General features: G+C 42.9%; 1 protein-coding gene and 1 long non-coding RNA gene across 3 annotated transcripts in view; one reads left to right on the top strand and one right to left on the bottom strand.

Moving 5' to 3' along the window:
- The window catches only part of LOC123962610, a 27,671-nt gene continuing 3,767 nt past the window's right edge, over positions 1 to 23,904 (bottom strand). For both annotated transcript variants that reach the window (XR_006823014.1, XR_006823015.1), the window contains 3 exons: positions 11,197 to 11,389; positions 149 to 216; positions 1 to 34 (listed from right to left, as the gene is read on the bottom strand). This is a non-coding gene — a long non-coding RNA (uncharacterized LOC123962610). The remainder of the gene's footprint in view (positions 35 to 148; positions 217 to 11,196; positions 11,390 to 23,904) is intronic.
- On the top strand, positions 8,527 to 21,372 carry LOC123962593 (NACHT, LRR and PYD domains-containing protein 3-like). Its single transcript, XM_046038756.1, has 9 exons — positions 8,527 to 8,608; positions 11,115 to 11,395; positions 11,484 to 11,510; positions 12,337 to 12,444; positions 13,484 to 15,344; positions 15,577 to 15,750; positions 19,041 to 19,214; positions 19,354 to 19,400; positions 20,605 to 21,372. Exons 2-9 carry the CDS (start codon positions 11,122 to 11,124, stop codon positions 21,186 to 21,188), a joined length of 3,249 nt encoding a protein of 1,082 aa, XP_045894712.1. The 5' UTR covers positions 8,527 to 8,608; positions 11,115 to 11,121; the 3' UTR covers positions 21,189 to 21,372.

Raw genomic sequence — 23,904 nt, 5'->3', positions numbered from 1 at the left:
GGTTGCTGCTGATACTACTGGAGGTGATCTGTGACTGGAGATATTATAACAAACATAGAAGATATAAGCTGATGAAACAAATATGTGACCATGACAAGATGTAAAGATTGCTGACAGTATTGGCTGGGACTGACTCAGTATGACTGACCTGCTGTAGTGCTGCTGCTACGAGGAAATAAGAGGGAGACGCTCACAGAGACGGCTGCACACCGAGAGCTGCAGGGAGAGGAAATACGATACCAGGTTCAAAAAAGTGTGGGAAATAATCTGGGAAGGAAACAGTACTGGGTGTGTGTAGGCAATATTGTGATAATGATTTTATATATTAAATTCAATCTGAGATATATATTGGATTTTGATTGACTATATGTCTAGTCATTAATCTAAAAAGATGTGTGTGTTCTTTCTGTTGGCCCATAATAACCATGACAGAGCAGCATTTACCTTCACATTAACATTTCATACCTTTTTCTGAAATCTAATAGGACCATTTCTTCTTCAATGTCAGGAATATTATTTATTTTATATTGACACTGACATTATTACATGTACTTCCAGTTATTTAGTTCATATAATAGGTTTGCTATCTATTCAAATACTTTTAGATTTAAATGATTGTTTTAAAACGGGCTGATAAGTAATAAACCTGTTTTACCAAAGTTGTTATAATTATTTTAAGGCACACTACGTTTTTTATTAAGTTACTGTAATAATCCTAGTTGAAGTGAAAGGTTTTTAGTCAAATTATATAAAAAATACCAGACCTCACGACGCCCGTGAAACTTTTCTCCCTCAAACAACGAAGTGAACAGAGCAACTTTTGTTTATCTGTGTGTAGAAGCAACGTTAGCTGTCGGCGCTAATAGTTTGATTTGGCAGGCCTTCACAAAAGGACCTTTACAAATTTAAAAATTAATTAATTAATTAAATTTGTCATTGACAAAAGGGCACTTTGGGCATCAAAGTGCAAAAGGGCAGGTGCACAAGCAGCCATAGCACCCCCCTCTGCACGTGCATGCCTATAAGCGGCAGGAGGGTTAATTTACCCCTATAGAGAATACTGTCATTTTAGCGCTGTGTCTATGTTGCTATTGGCAACGCCTTTCCCACTACAGGCATTACACTTGCTCAGCGCAGTGAGTGAAGGAGAGTCTGACGGTGGGCGCTGAACGATGTGTCCTGGGCTGATTCTGCATCTGACGGATCATTATCTGACAGCGATCCACTTGTATGAAGTAAACATGCATAAAAGCCGCTGCTTGTAGGTTTTGTGTTGCTACATGATCATCAGAACTAATGCTGCAGTGGCCCAGTTTTTCCCTGTGTTCTGCGGTCCCTTCAAGAGAGCGAGCGGCTCCCTTGTGTGCTTTTTGACCGGCTATAACGTTTTCAATACTATGTATTTTTTTAGTAAAAGTGATCATTATACATTTTTCCATGGGGTAAAAATCTACTATGAAATTTGGAATTAATAATAATTGTTTCTTTCGAATAAATAGCCAACTTTTATTAGGACTTTCAAACTTTTGTAGCTATGTGTTACTCTCTGGATGCCCGATGGAGTCTGAACAAACAAGCAGAACAGCAACAACTAGCCAACATTATGAGGCTATTATTACCGCCTTTAAAACACTACAACAGTGTGGATATACAACACAACCCTACAGTGATATTGCAGGATATGATTCTCTTATATGCTTATTTATTACTTATGATTGCTCATATGATACTCAATATTTATCTTAGGTAACTCAGCAGTTAAGACAGTTAGAGGCTTGTGCTGAACAACAGGAAACTGGGCCCTGACAATAATACACTCTGACACACTTCACACTTTTCTTAATACAGTCACACTCACACTCACATGACAGCCCTTCAGGCACACTAGAAATATTCTACACCTATTGACAACTTCCATATAAGGTAACACGGGATGTGCAGCTGGGTGACGTCTCATCAACATATACACAGCTTAGCGGAAGAGTAATCAGACGCTTACTTAGGTAGCGTGCAGGAATGGTGTCCAGATATCTGTTTCAATAAAGGTGTGATTTGAATCTGATCTCTCGTCTCCTCTAAGTCCTTTTCCATCAAACAACTCGGGGAAGTCGTTGAACTTCAACAATTTTGGGGGCTCGTCCGGGATGGAAAGGACGCCGTTCAGGCGTTCAATCTCCTCTGCCGCGGCACATAAAAAGGCAAGCAGAACCTGTTTAAGCGAATCTGCACATTTGACCTTGATTGTTAAATTATAGAGTTGAGAGAGTCCTGACTGAAGTGCCAAAATAGAGAGAGAGACAGACGGTTTAGGTGAGATTCAAATTTTTATGAGAAAATACTGTTTCGGTAAATGTACAAACTGTTATGGTTTAGGATTTGTGTGTAAACTGATGAGTAAATCAACTGGATAGTTTGTGATTTGTCCTTGAGTTGGCATCTCCACCTCTATCTCAACGGGGGTAGAGGACTCCGGTTGGGAACCGTGAGTGCTGGGTTTGAGCCCCGGGGAATTCAGGACCTCCGAAGTACCAAAGGTGAAAGGCCCGGAGATCTGGGATCTCCAAGCAGGGTGGAAGGCCCGGATAGTTGGACCATCCAAGCATCGTGGTTTAGGTTCTCATAAGGTAAAATTAAAGTAGAGATCTGGGATCTCTGGATGTAAATGTAAATGCTCCGTACTTGCATAGCGCCTTTCTAGTCACTACATCTGCATTCACCAGTCACACACATTCATACACTGAGCCTAAGTGCTCAAACAGAAATTAACATTCACACACTGGCGGAACAGCCGCCAGGAGCAAATCGGGGTTCAGTATCTTGCCCAAGGACACTTCGACACGCAACCAGGGGGAGCCAGAAATTGAACCGCCGACCTTCCGATTAACAGCCAACCCGCTCTACCTCCTGAGCCACAGCCGCTGGAGGTCTGGGACCTCTGCACGCTACGTGTGAACGAACGGAGGAGTGAGTGTGAGTGATATTCTCCAAGGGATACTTTGTGCATCAGTGTCTCAAACACGAAAAACCTCCCCTTTATTTCACTGATACCCATCAGTGACAACAAAAGTGAATAAAGGCGAGAAGTAGTGTTTGATCGGGTCAGTTGCTCGGGTGAATTCCATACAAACTGAATGGCTGGTACACACATTAGGCAGGGTCGGGATGGACGGAGAATTTGATCGAGAAATTGATGACGGTGGTTGGGGCCCGTGGAAGCCCTGAGGAGAACAAACTGACAATGTTTTGGCAGTGATAAATAACAGGAGCAAAAATAAAGGTAGAAGAAAGGAGAAAGAGGAAGCGAAACGGAGAAAAGGAGAAGACTGCAAGTTTGTTGCAAAAGAGGAAGTGCAGAGCTGAAGCGGAGAAAATGGAGAAGGAGAGATGGGGCCAATTGTCCGGAATCTGGAAGAAGGATGAAACTTTCGTGGACATGAATACGGAGGACAGGGAACCAGAGGATGAGGTCAGTGCTGAGGAGGAAGGCGAGGGGACCGGCTCCCTAATATCTGGTCAAGATGTCCCGAGACGAACCTCATTCGGGGGACCGCAGAGTTGTTTGGGGAGGCTGCAGGGGAAGCCGAGGGACACACCTACCAGAGTCCAACTAAAACAGGGATAGAACATATAAGCGAGGAAGTACAAGCCTTAATACAGGACTCTAGGGAGAAACAGCAACTACTAGCAAAGGAAGAGAAAACACACAAAAGACTTAAGGGAGTGCAGAAGAAGAATTATGTTATGCCACTGGTCCAGTTAGGGGGGAGGATATGGGGAAAAATGGTGGTGGTAACAGCTATAGGCAGAGCTATGAGAGAGAGATTTCCCTTGCCCAATGCAGCTACCGTTCCTAAGTTCGCATGGAAGCCAGGCCAAAATCCCCGAGACTATTTAGATCAATGTAAAGAAATATGGACAAAAAACACCGGATGCCTCAATTGTCAAGTGTAAAGGGCATGACACCACAAACACGATGGGAGAGAACTTCTTCCCCCTACCATCAGACAGAAGGTACTGGAAGAGGCTCACGGTGTAGGACATGCTGGTCCCGCTCAGATGAACAGGCATTTGTGCCATTGGTGGCATCCATATCTGACAGATATGACAAAGGAGTTCGTGCGAGGGTGTCAGGTATGTATGGTGTATAATCCAAGGCCAACAGTGAAACCGGAAATGGGCGCATTCTCAATGATCACTAGGCCGGGCATGAAATTTCCATCGATTACACAGACATGGTGGACACGATCAGAGGGTACAGGTACGTACTGATGTGCGTTGACACCTTCACAGGGTGGCCAGAGGCGTGGCCTACAAAAAAGGAAGACAGCAACTCGGTGATTAAATGTCTGATTAATCACTACATTCCAAGACATGCATACATGTCTGGGTCTGGTGCATACAGCAGCACCAGAACCAGTGAGATCCCTAACAGAGGCGCAGAAGGACCTGCACAACCAAGCACAGACTCGGACGAGTCGGAAAGAAACCAGACCTCAACATAGGGGCAGAATAATCCCCTGGTCTGTGTTAAGGGTCTCGGGGTAGTCTACCCCTGAGACTGAAGAAAGAAGATCAGCAGAAGGAGCTCCACATCCAGGAAGAAGACTGCAGCAGCGTAGTAGTGCTCAGGAGGTTTCAAACTCCTAGTTCAGAGTTTCTAGAACTAGAACCAGAGTATTAAAATGGGGATGTGGGGAAACCCTAGGCTGTTGGGGGGGGTTATCAATGGGAATTGTTATCTTTTGCTACGTTTATGGCTATTTTAGTTACATGTGGTTGTTGTTGTATTCCTTGTATTCGTGGTTTGATCCAAAGGGTGATCACCACAGCTGTGGAAAAAAGAGACGGTCAGTACATGCATATGACGCCAAACGCAGCTGATGATGAGCACCAGGTGGATCAACTCCAATTTGACGAGTGATCTCTTAGAAGAGAAATTGTGGATATACAACACAACCCTACAGTGATATTGCAGGATATGATTCTCTTATATGCTTATTTATTACTTATGATTGCTCATATGATACTCAATATTTATCTTAGGTAACTCAGCAGTTAAGACAGTTAGAGGCTTGTGCTGAACAACAGGAAACTGGGCCCTGACAATAATACACTCTGACACTGTTATGGGTTGGCTTTCGCCTTCCTCTCTTTTCCTCCTGTTCCCAGTTTTTCCCTTGTCTGCCTGTCTGTCTGTCTGCCTGCCTGCCTGCCTGCCTGTCTGTCTGTCTGCCTGCCTGCCTGTCTGCCTGTCTGCCTGTCTGCCTGTCTGTCTGCCTGCCTGTCTGTCTGCCTGCCTGCCTGTCTGCCTGTCTGTCTGCCTGTCTGCCTGTCTGTCTGCCTGCCTGTCTGTCTGCCTGCCTGTCTGTCTGCCTGTCTGTCTGCCTGTCCGCCTGCCTGTCTGTCTGCCTGCCTGCCTGTCTGTCTGCCTGCCTGCCTGTCTGCCTGCCTGCCTGTCTGTCTGTCTGTCTGCCTGCCTGCCTGCCTGTCTGCCTGTCTGCCTGCCTGCCTGCCTGTCTGTCTGCCTGCCTGTCTGTCTGTCTGCCTGTCTGCCTGCCTGCCTGTCTGCCTGTCTGCCTGCCTGCCTGTCTGCCTGTCTGTCTGCCTGTCTGCCTGTCTGTCTGCCTGGGCCCGGCTCAGGTCCACCTGCAGCGCTCCACACCTGTGGCTCATCACCCTCATCAACTCCTGCAGTCTTAAGCTCTGGTTCAGCTCCCACTAGTCGCCGGTTTGTCAGTTTACCTACAGTGGTACATTGCTCCGGCCACTCTACATGTCTTGTTGAGTACTTCCTGCGATCTCACCTAACGTCTTGTTTTTCTGTCTCACAGCTATACTGTGTGCGGAGTCGCTGCCTGCCTGCCTGCCCATCTGCTCTCAGCCCGCTTGCCTGTCTGTCCGCCCTGACAGAGTCCAGAAACACCGTTGTCAGATTCTCTCCGTGCCGATTACATTGTCAACTGGCGGGGGTCGGGGTCTTCTGCGTTTGCATCGCGGTGCATCTGGGAGTCTTTTTTTTTTTTTTTGATTGATTTATTCCTTTTCTTTCTCCCACCCCTATTGGCTACTGGGGTTCTTGCCTGCCTGTTACAGTCGTGGCGTCTCTCATTAACAACTACATTCTTTAACAGGCTTATGAGCACACACATGTACACACACACACATACAAACTTAGGTTGTCCCTGGTAGAATTATTCCTGATGCTTTTCTTTCAGTTACTTAAATTAATTGTTGTTATTCCAGCTCTCATGGCTGTGCTGTGTTGCTTATTTAGTGTGCTGGACTGTTTCTTGTTTCTTCATACCGTTTGTGTCGGCGCTTGAATCCTTTTCAGTGGAATCTAACAGACACACTTCACACTTTTCTTAATACAGTCACACTCACACTCACATGACAGCCCTTCAGGCACACTAGAAATATTCTACACCTATTGACAACTTCCATATAAGGTAACACGGGATGTGCAGCTGGGTGACGTCTCATCAACATATACACAGCTTAGCGGAAGAGTAATCAGACGCTTACTTAGGTAGCGTGCAGGAATGGTGTCCAGATATCTGTCTCAATAAAGGTGTGATTTGAATCTGATCTCTCGTCTCCTCTAAGTCCTTTTCCATCAAACAACTCGGGGAAGTCGTTGAACTTCAACAACAGTCAGTCTTTTTTGTAAATTGTTACATTTCAATTAAAAAATTCAAGCTGTGTTTAGAATATAACTAGGCTATAACAGCGGCGAGTGGATGACATCAAAAGAGCCGCCATTCACAGATGCGCAGCGCAAGCGATCGACCTGCACAGTGAAGACAAAGAATAGAATAAACTTTCTGTAAATGCCTGAAATATGGGGATGGTGTTTATGGGAAATGTACAGCCAATGTGCTAAAAGTTTCCCAAAGTGTGAAATAATCACAAAGGTTATAGGTATACAACGAACCCTGGCGGTTCTAGTGTTAAAGCACATATTAGAGGGCAAAATATTCTTTTGTAGTTCCAGATTCAATATGTTCAAACAGAAAATGAAGGAGATGGACTCAAGATTTCGAAAAAGAGGTCAGATTCAGTACAAACACAGAACAAGAACGTTTTGCCCTTAAAGCTGACTATGAAGAGCTTTCCAAACTAAAAACTGATAACAGTCTAACCAGACTTCAGCTTATAATCATGGTGAAAAACACAGACAACTCCAAGGCTGGCAAATTAAGAGACTAGATGTCTAGACTGCAGTTAGGAATGAACCATGCATTTGTTTCATGTTATAATGCCTTCATCAGGCCGACTCCCCAATAGATCAGTTTGATCTTTGCTTCATTGAGCAATGCTATTGTGCAAAGCAGAAAACCTTTGCTGTAGCAGAAGAGTTTCCAGGCCAGGGACCTGTATCTGCGTCCTGATGGAAGTAGTGTGAATAAAGGGAGAGAGGGTAACTAGGGTCATGTGCTTTGCTTGTGGTGGCTTTACCGTTGGGGTCTGATGGATTCTGGGTGGGAAGGCCAGTTACTTTTGATGCAGTGTGAGCTTGTTCCCATTGGTGGCGGTTAACGTGTTGCAGAAACAGTGGGGGCAGTAGAGGAGAACGGGTTGGAGCATGCTCTTGTACAGTAGCAGCAGGTGACGGGGGTGACAGAGAGCTTTAAGTTTTCAGATGAGAGTCTGACACACTGCAACAGGTTCTTTATGAATCCCGGGCTGTTCTGTGTTTTCTGGGGGCACTGATAAATAGTTCTTTAGTTTTACTTATATTCAGGTAGTTGTTGGTGCACCGTTGTGTGAGGTGGGAGATGGGGTTTTGGTAGGCTGAGGACTGAAGATATGAAACAGGAAGTGGATAAATGACTGAATTTAGAAGATGGATATTTATTCATTATTATTCTGTAAGTTGTTCTTGTCATCTGGACTTATTTTTGGATTTTATTTTATTAATTTTTTTAATTATTATTATTGTTAATTGTATCAAATAAAATTAAAATATGTTTTTAAAATCGGTGACAAAATAGAAGAAATCAGGAGGCAATTCTTTTTTTCCTCTGCAAACCTACACAAACAGCATATTTATAACATTAATACCAGACGTTACTCATGTTGACATTATCTCTTAGACCTTCATCTCACAGCATCGGACGGGTGAACAGCTTTGCTGGAAAAAATCCCTTTCATTTAGAAAGCAGCGGTCTGTAGTGAAGGTTAGCCCGGTCCAGAGCTCAGGGACTTCAACGGGAGGTGGTCGTGCGTGATATCGTCATTTCATCATACCATCATGAGAATCTGTGTTCACAAAACTGTTTGAAAAGGAGAGTCTGTTTTATCTGCTTCACTTCTGAATAAAAAAGGTTTATTGTCATTCATTATAATTAATCCTAATAAATATTGTGGCAGTGATCGGGACTGAGCAGCCGCCCTGTTTGCAGCTCTACTCTCAGCTGTGTAGGATGTGGTTGAAACCTTCATGTGGTAACTTCCTGAAACAAGATACCCGATGCAGCAGCAGAGATCCTGGCAGTCACGTCTTCCATCAGTTACAACAGGTACCGCTGTTTGATACAGGGACGGAAGTAGACTTATCCTAAATGATGAATGGTCTTGCTGCTAAAGGTTAGTTTACATCAGTAATGTAAGTAAAACAATAAAAAGACAAACATTACTTTATATGTTTCACTGGTGCCTTGATGAAGTTTTATCTGCTGTTTGTTCCTTTTTGCTGCAGATGAAAAAAAAACGGCACATTTCATATTTGTCATTATCGCTGTGCTCTCGCCGATAAAGGCATAAAAAATATATCTAAAAGTGAAATTTTACATGTCAGTGATTGCGAATTACGAAAGTCTTCAAATAACCGCAGCGTACAGGAAACTCACTCATGCAGGTGTCGTAACCCTAAATGTGCTGCCTCTAGCAAACATGGAGCTGCAGGAAGACCTGAAAGATCCCTCAAATATCCTCAATCAAAACATAAAAGAAGAATTTATGTTTTGGGATAAAGTTTAGAAAATAAGAATCAAACAAAGCATCCGTTCACAATAATCAACAGAAACTCACACTGACAGAAGCTATTTTAAGTTACTAGAGGACGTGGGGTTTCAGGGTGAACTCCACCTGTTGTACACATGGCAGGTCTCTGCAGCATGAAGCCTTTAGTGTCTCAAAGTATTCTGTTGGATCTGTTGGGCTCTCAGACCTCTTGACCTCTTGAGAATAGATCCGAAAACGTCTCTAGTGCTGCATGATGGGAGGAACAAACGGTTGCTTGTGGTTTTGATCATGTGCTGCCGTTTCCTTCTGGTAAACAGGTTGAGTTTTATTATTGATGCCGGGTCCCTTATTTAAAATAAGCTTGCTATAAAGCTGCTGTTGATCTGGTTCTGATGGTCTTACTGGCAGTCTTTATAATTTCCTGTACTTCGTACCGATGGATGTTCCCAAACACACAAATCAAGCCAGCTTAGGATGCTCTGTAATAATCATTGAAGACACTGAAGGATATGAAGGTCCCTTCTAAACTTATTTCAACGGGCACAACCTCACATATATTGAAAGGCTGAGACTCTTTCAACTGATTCACCATCGGAGTGGAGGACACTGAGGACTGACTGCATTTAAGATCAGTCTCCATTAGGTTGGTCTGTTCCACTATGGAAGCGGTTCCTACACCGATTAGAACGCAAATTTTGGTGCCACTAAAATGTGTCGATTAAAATACTTTTGCTCTGGTGCTCGGGCGTAAGAAGCGTTGCCACCATTCACTGTAGCGTCTCTCAGTGATCAGCTACGAGACGACAGCCGGTTTCACTCGGTCGTTCTTAATACTGCAGGGCTACCGTGAGCCACAGCCTACGCCAAAGAAAGAAGCCTGGCTCAGGAGCAAGCTACATGTGTTAACTAGCAGAGGCAACAACAACCGCCACCTTAACGCTCTGCCAATCAGAGGTAGGAAAATAAATAACTGATAGGCTTCTACACACATCACACATTCGCCATTCGCAAGTATACCAACTCACAACAGATTTTGCTGTTAGTATTGTACCTGTTATTTGATGTTAAATTACTGTAGTTGGGTTAGGTTTGATTTATTGGTATACTGTGAATTTGTTATCTAATTTGTTTGTGTTTTTGTATTTACTTAGATTTATGTTAGTATAAGTATATCTTAAACAGTTAATATATTGTTCAATTTAAAGAACTTTAAATATAGAAAGTATTGGTTCAGGCACTGGAACTGTTTTAAAAGGATCGATTTGGCACCAGAATCGTAAAAACAAACAAACCTCAATCAGGTGTTAATCTACTGGATTACAAAAGAAACAAAAAGTGGAGGTAAAGACTGTTGGGAAAGCCTCAGACTGCTGATGGACAGTAAGCCTCTGGACCACAGCGGGGCTTACGTATTTAACACTTTACAAATAAAATATTATTATGCTGCAGTAGGGCTGGGCGATGTGGCCAAAAATGTTATCACAATAAAAACATTTCACATCATTCGATAATTATCATGATATATTTAAAATCATTATTTCTTACAAGTTTAAAGGCAGATTTTTGCTCCTGAGTGAAAGGTAAAGAAACCAGATTATGTGGTTAAACTTTTCTATATGGGCAGATTGTTACCAACGCTTGTTGCCAAACAGTGGATGACATCACAAATCAGAGGTAGAACATTCAAAACTATTATGATAAAATATTTTTCAACAAATTGGTAAATCTTTTTTTAGTCCCCTTTTCTCAACAAAATTAATGTTTCACATTAAATATTATGTGCTAATTTGTTTGTGATTCAAATGAATTTAATCAAAAATTCATTGACAATATATTGAACATTTATTATATTGTCATTGAGGAAAATTATATTCTGATAATTATCATTATTGTTTTATTGCCCAGCCCAAATGTTACTGCTTTAAAAAAGAGTCAGGGAATAATTCTATAATAACAAACATTAAAACCTATTTGTGACACATTAAACTGCTCTTTAAAAGATTTTGTGGAAAAAAATGTAACTGCAAAAATATCAACTGCCAAATCCCACGTCCACACGTCTAAACCCACAGGTACTGAAGTGACCAGATGAAAAAAAAAAAAAATCACGTTCCCTTGGTGCAGAAGATTTCCTGTGATTTCAGCAGAGAAACGATGGCGACAGCAATAGAGCTGCTGGAAACGTTGGAGGATCTGGGAGACAGAGAGCTAAAAACCTTCAAGTGGTACCTGCAGCAGCCGGACTTCCTCAAGGACCTCCCACCGATCCCAAAGAGCCAACTGGAGAGCGCAGACAGGCCGGACACGGTGGATCTGATGGTGCAGACTTACAGCAATCAGTGCGTGGAGGTGGCCAAGAGGGTTTTAAAGAGGATGAGGAGGAATGATCTGGTGGAGAGTTTGTCAAACAGCAACCCAGAACCTGAAGGTCAGTGTGAGAAAAACAGAACAGGCACATCATGCAGTTACAGCAGTTTCAGAAATGAATAACATGCAACTATGTGTCTGTGCTGCAGGTCAGTCAGCTGGTGCACCTGCAGCCGGTGAGGCTTCAAGGACACGATCGAACCCGGGACACCTCTGCAATATTACATACATATAGCCCAATGTTATAATGACAGATTCTCTCACACACAGCACAATGGGCACAACACCTTTTAGACTCTGATTAGAGTACCAAGAAAATAGTTACATAAAGACTTCGGGCTAAGGGATTGGGGGGAGAAAGGAAAGAAACTGCAGAATATCCAGGGGAACGGCTCAAACGACCTAATAGACACAAAGTCAGGCGGGGTTATCGCTGAGTTATAATGATGAAAAATGGCAAAAAAAAATCAAATAATCTTGATAAAGAAATTAAATTCCTAAGAAAGGGGATTGACTCACACAAAAATCAAGTATGAAGTAAATCAATGAGAGAACCAGAGCTGTACTGAGTGGAAGATAAGTCGATTAGTCAAATATCCAAATATTAATCAGCAACTTAATTCACTCACTCGTTCTTCCTGTGATTATTTGCCATAGTATTTCTAAGCTGAATATTTAGTCAAAAAAGGCATCATCATGTTCACTACGTTATACAGACAAAACAATTACTCAGTTAACTGAGCAAATAACTAGTATATGACTCAATAAATTAATATTTACTCATTACATCCCTAGAGAAAACATTAACAATACAGCATAGCTGATAAACATGCCTTCATTGAAATGAAAATATAACGTGGTTTAACAACAGGAACTATTTGAGGTTAGACATGCTCCGTAACACAGTGTAAATAACTCAATGAATGTCACAACGTAGTAAACGCTGTCATCAGTACAGTAAAAAGTATAATGCAACCTATCGCTGTTTCTTTCTATCCTCAGTGGAAGTCGATGATGTTCAAGAGACTTCAGAGAACGAAGCAGTTTCATCTGTTCAACCACCAGCTGCTCTTCTGTCAGATCCTCCAGCTGTCAGCAGGCAGACCGAAGGTTCAGATGTTCTCCTCTTTGAATGAATGAAAAAATGTGCTAAATCTGTGCAGGGTGTAGGAGCTTGCAAAGCTGTCAAAGAACCAACCGTACAAACAACAAAGAAAATGTTCAAACAAAATTTTACAGCTCTTTTCTTTAGTTTAGAATCGCTACTAAGAAAACTGAACACAGTCTCGTGGCTGCAGAGGTACATCAATCAGCCATTAAGGAATTCATGTTAATTAGCCACATCTGATTTAATCTGCTTTAAGTTTTAACTGGCTACAGTGTCGATCAGCATCAGTTAAAAACACGATGCCTGCTTACATTACTTAAATGTTTTTAACAGTAATGCCTCCACACTGACTTCAAGTCACAAAATGTTTTCAAATAGACAGCGTTTCGGTCCCAGGCAGATGTTCGTCAGGTCAGCATAGCTGAGAAAATCAGAATCATGCACTTTGTGATAAAACATGAAATTTGGTACAATTATTGGAAAAGACAAGCTGAATATTGGGAAATAATTTCAAAATGGCCTCAATTTTCTATCAGTGATGTAAGGACATAATTACTTCAAGTTATTTTCCACGCATAGTTCTTGGCAACTGCCATTTGGAGAATATATGTAAGACTTTGAAAATTCATGATGGTCCAATATCCAGAATCTTTTGGAATGCCATTGCCCTTTTGTTTGTTTTTTTACCAAATTTAATGCTTTGATCACAAAGTGCATGAATCTTCTGCTAAGCCACCTTACTATCAATGTTTGAAAATGCTTCCACAATTCCTACATTTTTACCTGATAAGGATCCAACTGTGATCAAAATGTTGTCTATTTGAATACATTCTGTAGCTTGGAGTGCCGATGTAATTTTTCCATTGATGCTTTAAATAGAGCCTTGCATGTATGTGACATGCATGTAACACTTCTATATTTCCCTTTCCTAATCAAAAACAAAAAACGATAAATGTTGAGTGCTGACAGCTAGGGAAGAGACAGATAATGGACAGTTTCATAAATTAACTTTTTTCATGAACACTGTTTTGTTCTTCACAGTTGTGACGGTGCCAGTACTACACCCTCCACTACCCAACACATCGTACCCACTCACACTGCAGTCAGAGCTCCAGAACATGTTCAAGTGTGCACAACAAGGATGGATAGAGCAGCAGCATGCAGAACTTCTGCATGAAATTAACCCAGAGCTGTTCATCACGGACGGGTGGGACATACGCACTAACACACAGCATGAAGTCAGGAAGCTTGAGATGACTTTGGAAAAACCAGGAGAATCAGAGAGAACAGTTAAACCCAGCGACATCTTCAAACACCCCTCCAGAAAAGGCACAGCGATAAGAACAGTTCTGACCAATGGGGCTGCAGGAATTGGCAAATCATTCCTTGTGCAGAAGTTTTTGTTAGACTGGGCTGAAAAAAGAGCCAATCAAGATTTTCATCTGATGTTCCCCTTCGCTGTCCGGCAGCTGAGCTTATGGAGGAGAGAAAGGTTTAGTTTGGCAGAGCTAATTCACACATGTATCCCAGAAACCAGCGTGATTAAGGAGCAGACTCTTAATGACATCTTCATATCTTTACAGAAGTCAAGAGACTCCAACTTTGAGAACAGTGAATTCAAACTTCTGTTTGTGTTTGATGGACTGGATGACAGCGGCCTTCAACTAGATCTTATGGGCAAAATAAGTAAGTCTCTTGACGTTACAGAGCCCACTTCTGTGGATTTTCTGCTGACAAACCTCATCAGGGGGAAACTGCTTCCCTCAGCTCGCGTCTGGATAACGACAAGACCCGCAGCAGCCAATCAGATCCCTCCTGAGTGTGTTGACATGGTGACAGAGATCAGAGGGTTCAACGACGAACAGAAGGAGGAGTACTTCAGGAAGAGATTCAGAGATGAGGAGCAGGCCAGCAGAATCATCTCCCACATCAAGACATCAAGAAGCCTCCACATCATGTGCCACATCCCAGTCTTCTGCTGGATCACTGCTACAGTTCTGGAGGAGTTGAAGGCCAGAGAGGGAGGAGAGCTGCCCAAGACCATGACTGAGATGTACATCCACTTCCTGGTGTTTCAGATCAATCACGCAAAGTATGGCCCAGAAAAGTGCATTCAGTACATTCAGTCACTGGCAAAACTAGCTTTTCACCAGTTACTGAAAAGCAACACCCTCTTTAACAAGGAAGACCTGAAACACAGTGAAATTAATATCAGCAAAGCCTCAAAGTACTCAGGAGTATTCACAGAGATCTTCAAACAAGTATGTGGGCAGAAGAAGGATGAGGACAAGAATATGATGTTCTGCTTTGCCCACTTGAGCATTCAAGAGTTTCTGGCTGCTCTTCATGTGAACATATCGCTCTTTGACCACAACAAAAATGTCATGCCTGCACCACGACAGACACTCCAAAGTCTGCATAAATGTTTCAGCAAAACCTCTGCAACAAGTGTACACAAAAGTGCAGTGAACAAGGCCTTACAGAGTCCAAATGGACACCTGGACATGTTCCTCCGCTTCCTCCTGGGTCTTTCATTGAAGAACAATCAGACTCTCCTACAAGGCCACCTGACACAGACAGGAAGAAGCTCGAAGACCAACCAGAAGACAATCAAGTACATCAAAAAGAAGATCAGGAAGAACCCCACTCCAGAAAGATGCATCATTCTGTTCCACTGTCTGAATGAACTGAAGGATTGTTTTGTAGTGGAGGAGATTCAACAGTCCCTGAGTTCAGGAAGTCTCTCCACAGATAAACTCTCTCCTGCTCACTGGTCAGCTCTGGTCTTCATCTTACTGTCAACAGAAAAAGATCTGGATGTGTTTGACCTGAAGAAATATTTTGCTTCAGAGAAAGCTCTTCTGATGCTGCTGCCAGTGGTCAAAGCCTCCAAGAAAGCTCTGTATGTGCACAGATAAATGGATATACCCATAAAATCAAACGTGACGATTTATTGCTTCATGTCATTGCAACATGTTAGTGACATGTTGTTTGTATCTTGACATGCCTCCTCCATTTTTGAGGAGGCGCAAGTCAACTATAACAGAGCCTAAGCCGTACACTGCAGACAGTTGTTGCTGTAGTTAAGTCATAACCACTTTACATAGTATAAATTCAGATTTCCTCTTCTTCAGATTAAGTGGCTGTAAACTGTCATGGAGAAGTCTTGAAGCTCTGTCCTCAGTCATCAGCTGCCAGTCCTCTAGTCTGAGAGATCTTGACCTGAGTAACAATGACCTGCAGGATTCAGGAGTGAAGCTGCTGTCTGCTGGACTGGAGAGTGCACATTGTACACTAGAAACTCTCAGGTTAGTTTTCAGTTTTTTTCCCCTGCACTTTACTATTAACAGTTTATAATAATAATGGTTATTATCAGTAAAAACGAGGCCACGGTATTGTTTGAAAATGAAGTTCTGTACCTCACTTGTATTTCCACAAAATCCTTGTTAACAAAAGAGGCCAAACCAGTCATTGTTTGATTTAGCATTACCTTTTGTTAATTTTAAAGGCCAGGATAACTGATAGTTACAAAAAAATTTAAGATCCGTTTACAATACAGAAGACAGCAAAATTGAACACCAACATTCTGAACGTCAAAGCAGCCACAGCAATTACAGCGAACAACAGGAACTAATGCATGAGTGCAAGGAGATGAAGAGTTACTTGAGGGTGCTTAATAAATATTGTTGTTCATGCTGGCATCTACGATATTCCAACGTGACTAGGAAATGAGTGAGTGAAGGAACAATTTAGCTTAATAGCTCAGCCTTTGGTGTCATCGAAATGCATGAAAATGTTTGCTCCAGTCCCATAAAATATCGCCTATGCTCTGCCAGCGTGATTTGGAGATTTTCAGCCACCTGTACAGTATGCTCTGGAGACGTGGCCATGTAAATGGTCCCTGTCAAACAATCATGGGCAAGTGGGATTCTGACTGAACAGTAGGAAAACCCTTGCTTCCTGAGAAGAGATTAAAGGACTGCATTGCGCGGGATAAGTGGTGTCTCAGAACTCCAGTATGTCTATCCGGGTGTAAATGGCTTCCTTGACTCTTCTTTCAAACCATCCATCCTCTGTCTTAAAATGTGCCCATGGTAGTCCTCAAAAAAGTGCTTATTCTTGATCTGAGGCATTGGCCATTCTGTGTTGAGCCATGCGTTTGTGTAGTGGTTGTTTAGTTTCCCCAAATATAGGTCTGTGCATTTCTCACTGCATTGGACAACATATACTAGATTCCTTTTCTTGTATTTGGTGTGCAGTCTTTAAGTCACTGATTTCATCAACAAAGCATAGCTATCTCTACACACCAAGAGTAAGGAAAGACAGGCTAAGATGTCAGATAGGGAACTCACCCAACCAAGCAAGACGTTCTGATTAAACTTTGCTATCACACAACAGCAGAACAGCTCAGGCTGAAGGTATCAGCAGCCCTTTCCAATGTGAAGGAACAACTTCCAATCTCATCATCCAAGAAAGGAAGGCTGTGACATCACTGAGAAAGGATCAAAACATCACTATCCTACCTGCTGACAAAGGAAAATACACAGTGGTCTTAAACACAGCGGACTACCATGCCAGAATCAACATACTGTTGACAGACATATATGAGAGACTGAGGCAACACCCCACCAGCAGATCCAAGAAAAAGAGCCATTGAATGTTTAAAATGCCTCTAGAAACCTGGTGAAGTTAGTTTTACATTGTATTTTCAACAGACCTCTGCCGAATATCCAATGTAAAATATCCAATGTATCCAAATTGAAATTAACTTCACTGCGGTCCGTTCTTTTACACATGGCGGTGTTGTGGAGATGAAACTTGCATTCACGATAAACAAACGTGGAGATGAGAGATGTTTACTCAGAACTGGGTAACGTTAATACTGAACAGGAGGAATCAGAGCATACAAGCAAAAACGAGGAGCTCATACCAAAGAGAAGTCTGTTGAGCCACTCAACAATATTCCTGCAGTTAGTTAAGTTAAAGTAGTTAGTTAAATAGCTCGGTTTCTCTATCACTTCACGTCATCGGTTCACAGACATCGATGTCAAACTTGCTGCCCCACCTCACGCCTACGTTGCCAGTTCTGTTCCATATTCATATCCCAAGTATTTTCTCATCCATTTTATTCAGGTTTGAGTCAAAATAATCTCACAGCTTCAGCTAGTACAAAATGCAGATGCTAAGCTTGTAACAGAGAATAGAAGACCACATCCCAGCTCTATTTCAGCCTCTTCGCTGGTGTTACAATTAATTTTAAGAGTTTAATGATCACCTTTGAAACCCTTCATAGTTTAGCTCCTAGTTATATTGTTGAACTGCTGCTCTCTCTCTCACAGTCGTGCTAGCGGTTTACCACTAAAACAAGGAATTAGGCCCAAATGCAGATGCCAGAAGGCAGATCAGGTACAGTTCAAAGATTTAATAATGAAAAATGGATGTCTGTGATGTGTCCATAATGGTGCTGACATACCTGAAGCTGTCAACAATTTCTACTGGCTGGACGTTCATGGAGATGGGCCAGTGAGGGGTGGAGAGTTTACGGCATGTGTCCAGGATGAGTTCCTTTGTCTTGGTGAGGTTGAGGAGGAGGTGACTGACTTTACACCATTGTGTGGGCAATGGATTGGTGATATGCTGTAACTGATTCTGTGTCAGAGAGGAGGGCGAGTATGGCTGTGTCATCAGAGTATTTGAAGTATTTTGTAATGGGAGAGGGGTTAAGGCAGTCACTGGTGTACAGTGTGTAGAGAAAGACACCGAGGAGCAGCCTTGGGGGGCTCCGGTGTTGACAGTAATGGTGGTGGATGTGGTGCTTCCCACCCTCACTGCCTGTGATCTGTCACTTAGGAAATTATGAATCCAGCGAATGAGGAGAGGTGACACATGGAAGTGGTGGAGTTTGGTTATCATGGTGTGGCGCTGAATTCTATTGAAGGCAGAGCTCAAGTCTACAAAGAGAATCCTGATATAGTGGCCATAGGAGTCCAGATGTTGAAGGAGTGTGTGAAGGAGGCACGCAACTCTGGCTGTTTTCCAGAGGGTGCGGACAGTTAGTAGTGATTCTTTGAAAAGTGACTGCAGAACAGGAGAGAGCTCCAGGGCACAGTTCTTGGGCAGCCTTCCCGTGACGTCAGAGCCAGGGACCTTGCCAGTTTTGTACCTCCTGAGCTGCTGGTTGTCGCTTGCACTGTGGGATTGACAAAGTGAGGCTGCTCGGGGTGGGTAGGCTCCTGAGCAATCTTTCACACTCAGTGAAAAACCTGGCGAGACCTGGGTCTCTCACACCAAAGCCATGCGTCTTATCCACTGAGCCATCACCACCCCCATTTACCACCATATTATATAATAATTATGGTTATTATCAGCAAAAGTGAGGGCATGGCATCACATGCTATTTAAAAGAGAGTGGTGAAGCCATAGAGGTATAGAAATAAAACCTAGACATCTAGACACTGGTGATGGTGATGAAAGGATGTATCAAATGCTGAGGATCTCGATATGATGAGAGGACTTCTACAGAGCTTTGGTTATTTTTGGGTTGACTGTTCATATCAGCAACAGTAAAAACCTAATCTAATTATATATGGTCAAGCAGGCTGTCAGGGTGTATGGTCACAGAGGAGGGCTGTGCTTTCCTGGCCTCAGCCCTGACCTCCAACCCCTACCATCTAAGAGAGCTGGACCTGAGCTACAATCATCCAGGAGACTCAGGAGTGAAGCAGCTGTCTGCTGGACTGGACAATCCACACTGGAGACTGGACACTCTCAGGTACGGGCTGACACCAGACTGGACACACTGGGGCATGGACTGACAAAAATATGCTCTCCACTTTGCTCTACTGTACCATAAGCATATAGTACGGTCACTCTGTTGCATCACCAGTGTCTGACTGTGTTTGGTTCTGCAGGGTGGACCACGGTGGAGAGCAGAGGTTGAAACCTGGTTCGAGGAAGTGTAAGTGTTTTGTTAAAGTCATTTGAACAGTAGATAGAACTATTCATATAGCAATGTTAAAATATATATTCAGTAAAATCCTACAGTGAATCAAGATGATGGTTAACGCAGTGAAAATGCACACCAAGTTGTAAAGATATTTAAAGAGACCCAAAACTTCCAACCAGAAGGAAGAACTTGTTTACGATGACAAAGATAATCTCCCTTTTCACAGGTAGAAACCTCACGCAGAACCTAAACTTGGGGTGGGTGGCCAACTGCCTCAACCGAAACTGGTTCGAGTCATCCTCAGTCATGTTTGCAAGGTGTTACACCTTCACTGGCTTCCAGTCAGGACTTAGCAGATCATATCCAATTAAATATTGTTAATAGGAGTTTATAATGAGGTACTGCCAGTCAATTACTTACTTTAGGAAGGTGGGGAAAAATATAGTCATTACACCAACTTCGTCACTCAGATTTTATCTGCCAGACCAGCTTTGAATGGTCTAATCAGACTAAATGTATATTGATTTTTCGACCTCACACTTAGAAAAATGTGATCCCTGGAATGTTTGAACATGTGCCTGTAAAGGCAATTTTTTCTTTGCTTTACCTTTAGCTTTGATTTCCAGTCTCTTTGCCATCATACACTGGTAGGTAGATAGTGAAGTCTTACGCAGACAGACAAGATATCCCAGATTTCATTGCAGTTGAGAATAGTACAAATGGATGAACATACTGTTCGGTGGTCTGGTGAGAACCGTTTGTGCTCCCCCTACCTGTGCCTACTACTTCCTGTCACCTACGCCCCCTATAGACAACCATGTGCATCTAATCACTGCCACCCAGTGTCAAAATTCTAATATGAATGTCCAAACGAAATAAAATATCATGCCAACAATAAACATAAATAGCTCCTACAGTGCCAACTGTACATTTATTTGAAACTAACAACATACAGAACTCACCAGGAACTCCAGGGGCCAAATGTACAAACTGGAATTAATTAAAACAGAGTGCAGTGTAAATCTGCACAACTCACACAGACTTAATAACTGAGGTTCCCTGTCCAGAGTGAAAGCACCTGTGTGATAGATTTATGGGACAGACTTTCTTCTCAAACCCACAACTGCATCATGAGATCAAGCGGTGTCTATTTACCCAGAATGTAACGTGTAGAACAACAATATTAAGTCCTCACTTGTATTTTTCTCTCCATCAGATGCCTGTGATTTGGAGCTGGACCCAAACACAGCGAACACATTCCTCAAACTGTCTAACGACAACAGGAAGGTGACGCTGTCAAACTACCAGCCATATCCTGATCACCCAGACCGGTTTGACACCAGGGAGCAGCTGCTGTGCAGAAATGAACTGACTGGTCGCTGTTACTGGGAGGTCAAGTGGAGAGGAGACGTCAACATCGCAGTGACTTACAGAGGGGTCGAAAGGAAAGGAAGCGATTTTCACTGGAGGTTTGGAAGGAATGATCAGTCCTGGAGTCTCAGCTGCTTTCTCGACCGGATCTCTGTCTGGCATAATGGCGTAGGGAAAGTAATACCCGCCTCCTGCCCCGCCTCCTCCTCCTCCTCCTCCTCCTCTGGTAGAGTAGCAGTGTATGTGGACTGTCCTGCTGGCTCTCTGTCCTTCTACAGAGTCTCCTCTGACACACTGATCCACCTCCACACCTTTAACACCACATTCACTGAACCTCTTTATCCTGGCTTTGGGTTTGGGTTAGAGTTTAGTTTGGGGGTTGACCCGTTCTTTGGTAGTGATTCCTCAGTGTCTCTGTGTAAGCTGTAAGTCTACAGTTGGAACAGATACAGCAGCTGTTCCCTGTCACCCAACACAGACATTTCCCACACAGCGCTAATAAATCTCCCAACAACGTCCAGTTTAAATCAGTGTGTGTGTGCGCACACACACACGTCTGTATGTAGAGTTGCACATGGCTGGAAATGAGAATAAATGTGTTTTCACTCCCAACTAAGATCTTCATTTTCTAGCCTTATTTTCTATGGAAACATAATTTGCTAAATAAAACGTGTTCCTGCATTATGTTTCACCTTTATGCAGAACGTGTGATTGTGACTGACTGGTACTTTGTCCTTTAACATATAGTTTATATTAAGAAAAGAAATAGCCTTGGCTGTTCATTTAACTTCTTACACAGAGCAGTACATTTGGACATGTCGTATGTTCCAGCTGCATCTATATAAATGATGTGAGAATAAAGGGGAAAGAAAGAAATGGAACAAAGCGACAGGACCATCAAGTCCAACTTGAGAGGGGAGCGTGATTAGATGACCTTTGGCGCCATCTTGTGGTGCAAACATGAGTTTGAGCTGATGGAATACTGCATCTGAAGAAAAAGAAAAGAAATACTTTGTTCCAATTTATAGAATTAGTATTACTTTGAATATATCTTTACTGCAGCAGTGAGGCTGTGAAGTAAGTTTGGTGTCGTGGCTCTACAGGGTTGTAAACCGGTGAACACATTTTACTTTGAGCGTCAAAACCCCTGAAATGACTCAAGTTATTATCAGAATGTGATCCGTACAGTTTAATAAATGTTGTTAATAAATGTTAATAAACATTTAACGTGTCTGCTGGGCAGGAGAAGGACTCTACTGAGCATGCTCTGTGGTGCGTGAGGACCCCAGTGTTTGAGCCCATAGGAATGAATCAGGTATCATTTTTGGACACGTTACCAAGTTCTCCACTGTTCCAATATCAAAGCATTTAAACTGAGACTCTTTCCTTCAGAACTTTTCAAAGTAAAATCTCTCAATTTCACGCGACCTAAAGTTCTGCTGCAAAAACGGTATTGCGTTTCATTTTGGAGGCAAAAATCACTTAAGAGGAAGTGATTATGTGAATAACTTTTGCTGTCGTGACTGAGATCTATTTCCGCACCAGCCGCTGTAACTTTTTTGTTTGCCGCTATCAAAGTAATTAAATTATTGCTGGAGGGCCCTAACCCACGTTTGCATTAGCAGGAGACAGTGCTAACCGCTGCACCACCACGCCGCCCCTTAAACTTTACAGCTGTTTTCTAAACAGTGATCGTTCCAGCTTTGCTGTTTAGCCGCTTTCACACAGAGATTCTGCAATAAACGTGGAAAGAACGTCCGCCATTATACCACATTCGCTCGTTCTGCTGAACAAAATATTGCGGCGTAATCCCGCCACCGCGTGTGCTTTCACATAGCATTCTGGCTTTCCGGGTTACCTCCACTGAGTCCGCCTACGCCGCGGCTGCCGGAGCTCATCCGGTCAATTTTTTAAATAAAATACCCTGTGCAGACTACCAATCATAAACAACATTTAACACTATTAAAAAAGAAACCATTTAACTACATAGCATACTTTCATAGTAGAAGCACAAAAGCAGGCGCTAATTACCAAATGAACAAAATCTAGAAACGTCAACAAATGTTGACCGAACAAAACGGGGTCACAGAGAGCTGTGAAGAAGGTAGGAGAAGCACAAAAATGACAACATTAATAACAGGTCAGTGATGACACGCTTCCAGTGGACATTGACTCGGGCTGCAAACTTAACAAAACCATGCTGCTGCCGGAGTCAGTGGACTCTCAGAGTTAGACCGTTTAAAAAAGGCTGCAACTTGTAACACAGCAGCTCGAAACGTCACTCCTGTTCACTGTTCACACAGACATCGTTCCGCCTCAGTTAGTGTCAAATCTGACCCCCCTATCCGGCTCGGTACCTTTCACACACCGCGGCAAGCCGGCAGATTGGCGTAATAATCCCGAATCTCCTCCTGTTCTGTCAGCTACAGCTGACTGCTAAATGAGACCCACCTGGCCAGGTTAAAGCTCCTGTGACGCCATCAGAAGAGAACGGGTTCGGCTGTCTGCTGCATCTCAGCCTGGGAGTCGGAGTTTAAGCTTCTGGTATTTCTGATTTATCGTCTTGGTTGTTTGTTTGTCTTTATGGTAATAAATCCTGGTTGTGGTTGTTTTAAAGGTGTTCTTCTGTGGTGGGTTTGGGTCCGTGTTGGAGAGCTGTTCACACGAATCATCAAATAATTCAGATTAACAGACTCGATATGTCCAAGATGTTTGAGGAAATTAGAAAGCGAACCATCGATGTTGATGAGCTCCAGTTCTAGACCCTATACACGAGCAGTCTCTGTGGGCCCCCTTCCTCTCTTGGTCCCTGAGTCTGTGGTGACGGTTACAGTAATGATTTATGTTCTAGCCAACAACACAAATATGTATCAAGCTAGATTCCACGCTGACTGCTGTCAATCTAAACTGCTGACTTTAACAGTTAAGTTGTGATTGTGCTCACCGTTCTGTTGAAAGTTGTTCTGCTGGACTTTTCTTCCCTCTCTTGGGGGAAGATATGAGGGGCGGCTGTGGCTCAGGAGGTAGAGCGGGTTGGCTGTTAATCGGAAGGTCGGCGGTTCGATCCCTGGCTCCCTGGTTGCGTGTCGAAGTGTCCTTGGGCAAGATACTGAACCCCGATTTGCCCCTGGCGGCTATTCCGCCA

The sequence above is a fragment of the Micropterus dolomieu genome, linkage group LG02 (assembly GCF_021292245.1).
Source record: "Micropterus dolomieu isolate WLL.071019.BEF.003 ecotype Adirondacks linkage group LG02, ASM2129224v1, whole genome shotgun sequence".
Lineage (NCBI taxonomy): Eukaryota > Metazoa > Chordata > Actinopteri > Centrarchiformes > Centrarchidae > Micropterus > Micropterus dolomieu.
The sequence above is the reverse complement of the archived record's forward strand: the minus strand, read 5'-3'. Positions and strand labels throughout refer to the sequence as shown.

Excerpts from the sequence above, each read along its gene's own strand:
- LOC123962593 (XM_046038756.1), top strand. The coding sequence starts at position 11,122 with ATGGCGACAGCAATAGAGCTGCTGGAAACGTTGGAGGATCTGGGAGAC. Across the intron at positions 15,345-15,576 it reads AAAGCCTCCAAGAAAGCTCT|ATTAAGTGGCTGTAAACTGT; the intron begins GTATGTGCACAG and ends CCTCTTCTTCAG. Across the intron at positions 19,215-19,353 it reads TGGAGACTGGACACTCTCAG|GGTGGACCACGGTGGAGAGC; the intron begins GTACGGGCTGAC and ends TTGGTTCTGCAG.